Genomic DNA, 10,362 nt, shown 5'->3' on the forward strand with positions numbered 1-10,362 from the left:
CCTCTTCAGTAAACACCGAAGCAAAGAAATCATTTAATCTTTCCGCGATGGCCTTATCTGCTCTAAGTGCCCCTTTAACCCCTCGATCATCTAACGGTCCAACTGACTCCCTCACAGGCTTTCTGCTTCGGATATATTTTTAAAAGTTTTTACTGTGAGTTTTTGCCTCTACAGCCAACTTCTTTTCAAATTCTCTCTTAGCCTGTCTTATCAATGTCTTACATTTAACTTGCCAACGTTTATGCTTTATCCTATTTTCTTCTGTTGGATCCTTCTTTCAATTTTTGAATGAAGATATTTTGGCTGAAATAGCTTCTTTCACCTCCCCTTTTAACCATGTCGGTAATCATTTTGCCTTCTTTCCACCTTTCTTAATGTGTGGAATACATCTGGACTGTGCTTCTAGAATGGTATTTTTTAACAATGACCATGCCTCTTGGACATTTTTTACTTTTGTAGCTGCTCCTTTCAGTTTTTCTAACAATTTTTCTCATTTTATTAAAGTTTCCCTTTTGAAAGTTTAGCACGAGAGCCTTGGATTTACACACTGTTCCTCTTCCAGTCATTAAATCAAATTTGGTCATATTATGATCACTATTGCCAAGCGGCCCCACCACCGTTACCTCTCTCACCAGGTCCTGTGCTCCACTGAGAATTAGATCTAAAATTGCTCCCTCTCTCATCAGTTCCTGAACCAATTGCTCCATAAAGCTATCATTTATTCCATCCAGGAACGTTATCTCTCTAGCGTGACCCGATGATACATTTACCCAGTCAATATTGTGGTAATTGATGTCTCCCATTATAACCGCACTACCAATTTGGTTTGCTTCCCTAATTTCTCTTAGCATTTCACTGTCCGTCTCATCATCTTGACCAGGTGGACGGTAGTATACCCCTATCACTATTGGCTTCCCCAACATACAAGGGATTTCTACCCGTAAAGATTCGATTTATTTATTTTATTTATTTCGGATTTTTATATACCGGCATTCGAGACCGCAGTCACATCATGCTGGTTCACATAAAACAGGGGTGCATAGTAAAACATTAACTATTTTATTTGATGTATTCGATTGTGCATTTTGTCTCATGCAGGATGTTTATCCTTTTGGACTCTATGCCATCCCAGACATAAAGCACCACACCTCCTCCCGAGTGCTCCTCTCTGTCATTGCGATATAATTTGTAGGGATGTGAATCGTTTTTTGACGATTTTAAAAAATCGTCAGATATTTTTTAAATCGTCAAAAATCGTTAGAGTTGCGATACAATAAAAATTCCCCTGATTTATCATGAAAAATCGTAAATCGGGGGAGGGGGGAGGGCGGGAAAACCGGCACACCAAAACAACCCCTAAACCCACCCCGACCCTTTAAAACAAATCCCCCACCATCCCGAACCCCCCCAAAATGTTTTAAATTACCTGGTGGTCCAGTGGGGGGTCCCGGCACGATCTCCCACTCTCGGGCCATCGGTGCCATTTTGGCTGCCACTAATATAAATGGCGTCAATGGCGTTGATGGCCCGATAAAAAATCCCCCACCCCGACCCTTTAAAATTACCCCCTTAGCCTCCCCCACTCTCCCGACCCCCCCAAAAATTTTACACATACCTAGTGGTCCAGGGGGGCCGCAGGAGCGATCTCCCATTCCCAGGCCATCAGCTGCGCTAAAAAAAATGGCGCCGATGGCCCTTTGCCCTTACCATGTGACAAGGCAAAGGTAGCGCCGGCGCCATTTTGAATATATTATAATTTCGGCCTGAGTGCAGGAGATCGCTCCCGGACCCCCCCCCCCCCCCCCCCCAGCCGAACCTGATCGTTAAAACAATCGGGCACACGATTCACATCCCTAGTAATTTGTACCCCAATATAGCACTGTCCCATTGGTTATTAGAGATGTGAATCGTGTCCTCGATCGTCTTAACGATCGATTTCGGCTGGGAGGGGGAGGGAATCGTATTGTTGCCGTTTGGGTGTGTAAACTATCGTGAAAAATCATTAAAATCATGAGCCAACCCCCTAAAACCCACCCCCGACCCTTTAAATTAAATCCCCCACCCTCCCGAACCCCCCCCCAAATGCTTTAAATTACCTGGGGATCCAGCGGTGGTCCAGAACGGCGGTGGTCCGGAACGGCCCCCTCAATTGAATCCTTTTGTCTTCAGCCGGCGCCATTTTGCAAAATGGCCGCCACAAAATGGCGGCGGCCATAGACAAAAACGATTCGACGCAGGAGGTCGTTCCGGACCCCCGCTGGACTTTTGGCAAGTCTTGTGGGGGTCAGGAGGCCCCCCCAAGCTGGCCAAAAGTTTCTGGGAGTCCAGCGGGGTTCAGGAAGCGATTTCTTGCCGCGAATCGTTTTCCGTACGGAAAATGGCACCGGCAGGAGATCGACTGCAGGAGGTCATTCAGCGGCGGTCCGGAACCCCCGCTGAACGACCTCCTGCAGTCGATCTCCTGCCAGCTCCATTTTCCGTACGGAAAATGGCGCCAGCCATACGCGTATGGCCGGCGCCATTTTCCGTACGGAAAACGATTCGCGGCAAGAAATTGCTTCCTGAACCCCGCTGGACTCCCAGAAACTTTTGGCCAGCTTGGGGGGGCCTCCTGACCCCCACAAGACTTGCCAAAAGTCCAGCGGGGGTCCGGAACGACCTCCTGCGTCGAATCGTTTTTGTCTATGGCCGCCGCCATTTTGCGGCAGCCATTTTGCAAAATGGCGCCGGCTGAAGACAAAAGGATTCAATTGAGGGGGCCGTTCCGGACCGCCGCCGTTTTGGACCACCGCTGGATCCCCAGGTAATTTAAAGCATTTGGGGGGGGGGGTTCGGGAGGGTGGGGGATTTAATTTAAAGGGTCGGGGGTGGGTTTTAGGGGGTTTTAGTGTGCCGGTTTTCCTGCCCTCCCCCTTCCCCCGATTTACGATTTTTTAACGATAAATCGGGGGAATTGGTATTGTATCGTGGCCCTAACGATTTTTGACGATTTAAAATATATCGGACGATATTTTAAATCGTCAAAAAACGATTCACATCCCTATTGGTTATCCTCTTTCCACCATGTCTCTGAGATGCCAATTAAGTCTATGTCATCATTCACTGCTATACATTCTAATTCTCCCATCTTACTTCTTAGACTTCTGGCATTAGCATACAAACATTTCAAAGTTTGTTTTTTGTTTGTATTTTCATTCTGCTTTTTAATAGATAGGGTTAAGTTAGAATTTTTTAGCTCAGGTGAGTTTTTAGTTACAGGCACTTGGACTACTTTTCTAATTATTGGAACCTCACTGTCGTGATGCCCTAATTCTAATGCATCATTAGTATCCTTTAAAGATACCTTTCTCCGAACCATGCGCTGCTGAGCGACTGTCGGCTTTCCCCTTTGTTCTAGTTTAAAAGCTGCCCTATCTCCTTTTTAAAGGTTAGCGCCAGCAGTCTGGTTCCACCCTGGTTAAGGTGGAGCCCATCCCTTCGGAAGAGACTCCCCCTTCTCCAAAAGGTTCCTCAGTTCCTAACAAAACTGAATCCCTCTTCCTTGCACCATCGTCTCATCCACGCATTGAGACTTCAGAGCTCTGCCTGCCTCTGGTGACCTGCACGTGGAACAGGAAGCATTTCAGAGAATACTACCCTGGAGGTTCTGGATTTAAGCTTTTTACCTAAGAGCCTAAATTTGGCTTCCAGAACCTCCCTCCCACATTTTCCTATGTCGTTGGTGCCCACATGTACCACGACAGCCGGCTCCTCCCCAGCACTGTCTAAAATCCTATCTAGGTGACGCGTAAGGTCCGCCACCTTCGCACCAGGTAGCATGTTACCAGGCGATCCTCACGCCCACCAGCCACCCAGCTATCTACATTAGAGATGTGAATCGTGTCCTCGATCGTCTTAACGATTGATTTCGGCTGGGAGGAGGAGGGAATCGTATTGTTGCCGTTTGGGGGGGGTAAATATCGTGAAAAATCGTTAAATCGTGAGCCAGCACATTAAAACCTCCTAAAACCCACCCCCGACCCTTTAAATTAAATCTCCCACCCTCCCGAACCCCCCCAAATGACTTAAATAACCTGGGTGTCCAGCGGCGGTCCGGAACGGCAGCGGTCCGGAACGGGCTCCTGCTATTGAATCTTGTTGTCTTCAGCCGGCGCCATTTTCCAAAATGGCGCCGAAAAATGGCGGCGGCCATAGAACAACACGATTCCACGGCAGGAGGTCCTTCCAGACCCCCGCTGGACTTTTGGCAAGTCTTGTGGGGGTCAGGAGGCCCCCCCCAAGCTGGCCAAAAGTTCCTGGAGGTCCAGCGGGGGTCAGGGAACGATTTCCCGCCGCGAATCGTTTCCCGTACGGAAAATGGCGCCGGCAGGAGATCGACTGCAGGAGGTCGTTCAGCGAGGCGCCGGAACCCTAGCTGAACGACCTCCTGCAGTCGATCTCCTGCCGGCGCCATTTTCCATACGGAAAATGGCGCCGGCCATACGTGTATGGCCGGCGCCATTTTCCGTACGGGAAATGATTCGCAGCGGGAAATCGTTCCCTGACCCCCGCTGGACCTCCAGGAACTTTTGGCCAGCTTGGGGGGGGGCCTCCTGACCCCCACAAGACTTGCCAAAAGTCCAGCGGGGGTCCGGAAGGACCTCCTGCCGTGGAATCGTGTTGTTCTATGGCCGCCGCCATTTTTCGGCGCCATTTTGGAAAATGGCGCCGGCTGAAGACAACAAGATTCAATAGCAGGAGCCCGTTCCGGACTGCTGCCGTTCTGGACCGCCGCTGGACACCCAGGTTATTTAAGTCATTGGGGGGGGGGGTTCGGGAGGGTGGGAGATTTAATTTAAAGGGTCGGGGGTGGGTTTTAGGGGGTTTTAGTGTGCCGGCTCACGATTCTAACGATTTATAACGATAAATCGTTAGAATCTCTATTGTATTGTGTTTCATAACGGTTTAAGACGATATTAAAATTATCGGACGATAATTTTAATCGTCGAAAAACGATTCACATCCCTAATCTACATTCCTAATAATTGAATCACCAACTATGACGGCCGGTTGGAGGACAGAGTCAAGGCAACTAGCATAACTAGGTTTAAAAATTTTTGGAAGAAAAGGTCTATAAACAATTTTTAGACAGGTAGAATCAGGGAAACCCTTTGCTTATCCCTGGAATTGAGCAACAGGGAGCTGAATCTACTCTGGGTTCTGCTGGGTACTTATTACATTTATTATTTTTATTACAATATTTTTAAGCCACCAATCACAGCATGGCTGTTCTTAGCAACGTTCAAAATCACATAAGCATAATAACAAAAAAACAAACTTAACAGCATTTATTTTTATTTATTTATTTAACATCTTTTATATACCGTCCCTCAGAATCTATCGGAATGGTTTACAACAAATAACAATTAACATATCATATATAAAATTAATTAACATACAATATAAAACTTATGACTAAACTTTTCCAGCTAAAATAACATTCAAAAGTTTCAGATCTAGTAAATGCAAGTACAAATAAACAATGTTTCAACCTCTTTTGGAAAAGCTTTAGGTCAGTGATCCTATGAATATCAGATGGTAAATTATTCCACATAGTGGGATCAATAATAGAAAAAGCCTGTTGCCTAGTAACAGTGAGTCTAGCATCTTTCACAAAAGGAATAGAAGCAAACTTTAACCAGAGCAATGTAATGCACATCCAGGTAAGTACTCTTGCAGAACCTGGCTGAAATTGACTCACCACCTTAAAAACAATACACTTTGAAAATAACCCTATAATGCAATGGCCATCAGAGCAATTCTTTGAAAACAGGTGTTCTATGACCATAATGAGCAATGGACAGAATTGGCTAAGCTGCAGAGTTTTGTACAAGTTGTAATGCTTGGATTTGAGATTTAGGAAGTCCAATGTCCATTACAAGAGTCGAGCTAATAAACAATAAATGATTGAACTACAGAAAAGGAAATCATCTTTAGCTAGGCCATATTTCAATCACCCAAGGAAATGCGGCTTCTAAAAAGCTGTCTTCACAACCAACCAAATTTGTGGTTCCAGCTTAAGGTGTCAGCAAGGACCCCCAAATCATGAACCAATTGTGAGAATGAAAGGGAAACTCCTGCAATAGAAAGAGAAGGAAGAATTAGAGCAGAAGTGGGAACGATGCACAACCGGAGCTTCAGCCTCAGAGCTAAGCGGTTTCGCTTTAGCCAGAGATGCACTTCCTCCGGACGTTCCGGCAATTTTGCAACAGCAGCAGCAACATCCTTACCAATTATCTGGATTGGCCTCTGCTGAACTCAGGATGCTGGGCTTAATAGACTTTGGATTCAGTCAACATAGAACAACTCATGTTTTAATGCCTGGGATGGTAACTTTCAAACCGGCACGCGGGCGCGCATGTTCGTCAGCCCGCTGTTTTATAACACACGTGCATATATGTGCGCATGTTATAAAATAGCCTGGTCACGCACACATGCACTGAATTGTAAGTGGGTGCAAATCCAGCTTCTACCGCATAAGTGGGGGGATTTTAAAAGGGGACACGCCAACGCATTTGCCAGTTTTACCAGTTTGTTCTCAGTTCACCCAGTTAACAGACAGGTCCTCCAACTCCCCCCCAAAGTTGGATAGCCTGTTCACCCCCAAGTTACCCCAGACCCTTTAAATCACCTCCAAAATGGCTCATTATCTTTTTCTTTGACTTACACTCCATCCATAGCAGAAGTAAAGTTATGCAGCAGGGGACCTCAGTGTAAGCTAGCTCGGGTAAGTATTTGCACCCAAATTTCTGGGGAAAGTCTCAAAACATTCATGTACTACCATGCCCCACCTAGACCACTCCTCCGCCCCGCCCCTTTTTGAGACATTCCAAGATGTTTGCTCAGCGGCATTTACGCACATATCCAAGCGTTTTTTTAAAATCCGCTCGACATGCGCAAGCCCAACATATTTGTGTATCCCTTGATTTCGGCATGCATCAGGCTTTTAAAATTCACCTTATAATATTTTATTCCACAGACCCCTCGTTCTGTCTGCAGTGAGAGCTGCCCCGTTGGATACAGGAAATCTGCCAGACTTGGCCAGCCCAGCTGCTGTTTTGACTGTGTCCCTTGCTCTGCTGGGGAAATAGCCAATGAAACTGGTGAGCCGTCTCTGGTGCAGCTGTGATTTAATGTAGCACAACAGAATACTTTTATTATTGACTTTAAAATGTCCTTTGTTAAAGTTAAATGTTACTACAGGGTTTTTTTTTACATAAAATTCTTCCTCCAGTGAGTTAGTTAAATTGGATTGCATTATGTTCACTACTGCAAAGCAGCAATTTATACCAGGTCCTATGTCCCTCTGAGATCTACATTTAGATTATTTCCCCCTTGTTGGTTCCAAGACCAGCTGCTCCATAAGGCATCTAAGAAAATTACATTCCCTAATATTTCTTGGTAAGACATGCACACTATCGGTATAGGGTAATGGAAAACTCCCATTATTATTGTAAGGTCAATATTAAAATATTTATGTGAATAAATTGTAACTTTAATGAATATCCATTGCACTTTGTTAGCTATTTTTATCTCTGCTAGCATTTCACAGTCTTTTTCATAATCCTGGTCTTGGGGCTGGTAGTATACTCCCACTGCTGTACTCTTTCATACAGCTGCCTCTAGGCCATCAGGTTGGCCAGGCAATATTTTTTTTCTAAAAGGAGATTTTACCAGTCAAAGATGGATTTTATTTCCTTCTGATACTGAAGAAAATTTTAAGGAATGTAATATTCCATTTCAATATTTGGGGGTTTATTTTATGGTAAATGTCACTCCCTTGTACTTTATTGAAATCTGCTAAATATGTGAATGTTTGTATCATATTGCCACCTTTCCTGCCTTGCTTTTAGACAGTTACATACACATAAAGAGAATAATTGGTGTCTATAATATATTCATGCAAAAATGTTATTGATATCACACACTATAAAATCACATTTCTAACTAGACAATATTAAAACTAACACTCACCCACTCAACTTCCATTCATACTATTACAATATTAATAGTATTAAAATATTTTAATAGTATGAATGGAAGTTGAGTGGGTGAGTGTTAGTTTTAATATTGTCTAGTTAGAAATGTGATTTTATAGTGTGTGATATCAATAACATTTTTGCATGAATATATTATAGACACCAATTATTCTCTTTATGTGTATGTAACTATTGGAATAATAGAGAATTATTGAGACATATTCCTGTGTTTGTTTACCGTTTGCTTTTAGACAGTACACATTTAGCATCATAAGCCTCTCCATGTAGGTTTTAGATTGCAGGATCTGCACCAATGTGGAAGCCTGGTAACCAAACTGGGATGAGATGAAGGATTTGTCACTTACACCAGTATCATTATTCACTGTGAGGTCAATATTCAGCAAACTGGTGAGGAATGGAAAGAAAAGTTCCCTAGAAAACTTTAACTGGATACTCAGTGGAACCAGGGCTAGTGTAGGCATTACGCAGTGTAGGTGGTGGCCTATGGCACAGAAGTGGGCAGGAAAGCAGAATAACTGGTAAGTGTGGCAGGTTAAGAAATGGAAAACATAATTGAAATACTTATGTTCTTATGTTCCTGTATCTCAAAATCATTTTCAGAGATTTTCTGAAAAAAAGAGAGTAAATGATTTTTTTCCCATTGTTATAAAATAGGGCATTTTTGCAACCTGAGATACTTTTAATTGCACCAACAGAAATTACACACTATGGTTATCTATGAGTACAGCTTTGACAGAAAATATACTTCTACCTGGAGAAATCAATTGTTATGAGAAAGCAAGTTAACACAGTGCAAATTTGAGGATGACAATGTGACAAACTAGACTAACTTTACACTTATGTCATTCCAGTTAAAGGCATCTTAATAATTTTGAGTTGAAGGAAGCCAAAGTCTGTAGTTAATGGCATTGAGATCTTAGACTCCAAGTTTCAAACCATTTATTTACAATTTTTCTAGGGATAACATTTCCTGTTCACAAAAGACCAACTGAACCTTCTAAAGTTATAAAATAGATGAACAGATTGTATCCTCAGTTTAGGCTTCTGACTCGTGTTTCTCTTTTATATCAGATACAGCCAACTGTTGGAAGTGCCCAGAAGACTACTGGCCCAATGAGAGACGAAATAGATGCCTTCCAAAAGTCATTGAGTTCCTGTCCTATCAGGAAACCCTGGGGGCAGCCTTGGCAGCAGTTGCCATCATTCTGTCCTTGGCCACTATCCTAATCCTCATAATTTTCTTCTGCTTCAAGGACACGCCGATTGTGAGAGCCAACAACAGGGGCCTCAGCTATCTCCTTCTTTGCACCCTCATGCTCTGCTTCCTCTCTTCCTTAACATTTATTGGCATTCCCGTGAAGCTCACCTGCATGATACGACAACCTGCCTTTGGCCTAATCTTTACAATCTGCATTTCTTGTATATTGGCAAAAACTGTCACTGTTGTCATTGCCTTCAAGGCTGTCAACCCCCACAATCATCTCAGAAAATGGATTGGGCCAAAGATACCTAACCTTATCATTGTTTTCTGTTCTCTCATCCAGATAGTTATCTGCACTTATTGGATTTCTAGCCATCCTTCTTTTCCTGAGAACAACACCAGATCTGAAAGCAGGAAGATAATTGTTGAGTGCAATGATGGGTTGACCATACTCTTCTACTGTATGCTGGGATATATGGGCTTCTTGGCCATCATTAGCTTCATTGTGGCCTTCCTGGCAAGGACGTTACCTGACAGCTTCAATGAAGCTAAATTTATTACCTTCAGCATGCTTGTCTTTGTGAGTGTCTGGCTGTCTTTCATTCCCGCCTACCTCAGTACACAAGGGAAGTACATGGTTGCAGTGGAGATCTTTGCCATTCTGTCCTCGGGTGCGGGGTTACTCTTTTTAATATTTCTCCCCAAGTGTTACATTATTCTCATAAGACCAGAAATGAACACCAAGGAGCAATTAGTAGGAAAAAATGCAACAAGGAAATAAAGTCAAATTGATATGCCCAGGAACTTCTCCTTGGAAGAACAAAACAACATATTTTTTCGTCAATATTTTAAATGTCTATAAAATGCTGCTTACTTTATTATTGAAAATATTGCGGTATAAACTCTGCCTTTGACAAATAATTAATTTAAAGTGCAAAAAGGTAAAAAAAATTCTCACTCAAAGAAGCAGGATTTTAAAGTTTTTGGTACAGAATCTATTTTGGAGTAATGTGATCATGTACCATAACTACTAGGGCTCTCCATTTTTGGTGATGTTAATTTGGAAAATAACAGAGTAGGATACATTCTGAACTGAAGCCAATGTCAAATTTAAATGAACTA

The 10,362-nt window shown here is 43.2% G+C and overlaps 1 protein-coding gene across 1 annotated transcript in view; it reads left to right on the forward strand.

Moving 5' to 3' along the window:
• Window positions 1-10,021, forward strand: part of LOC115081078 (extracellular calcium-sensing receptor-like) — a 46,522-nt gene extending 36,501 nt beyond the window's left edge. Inside the window, exons 5-6 of the mRNA XM_029585589.1 lie at window positions 7,019-7,142; window positions 9,111-10,021. Coding sequence (XP_029441449.1) covers window positions 7,019-7,142; window positions 9,111-10,021 — 1,035 coding nt within the window. The remainder of the gene's footprint in view (window positions 1-7,018; window positions 7,143-9,110) is intronic.
• Window positions 10,022-10,362: the final 341 nt, after the last annotated feature.

The sequence above is a fragment of the Rhinatrema bivittatum genome, chromosome 19 (assembly GCF_901001135.1).
Source record: "Rhinatrema bivittatum chromosome 19, aRhiBiv1.1, whole genome shotgun sequence".
Taxonomy (NCBI): Eukaryota; Metazoa; Chordata; class Amphibia; order Gymnophiona; family Rhinatrematidae; genus Rhinatrema; species Rhinatrema bivittatum.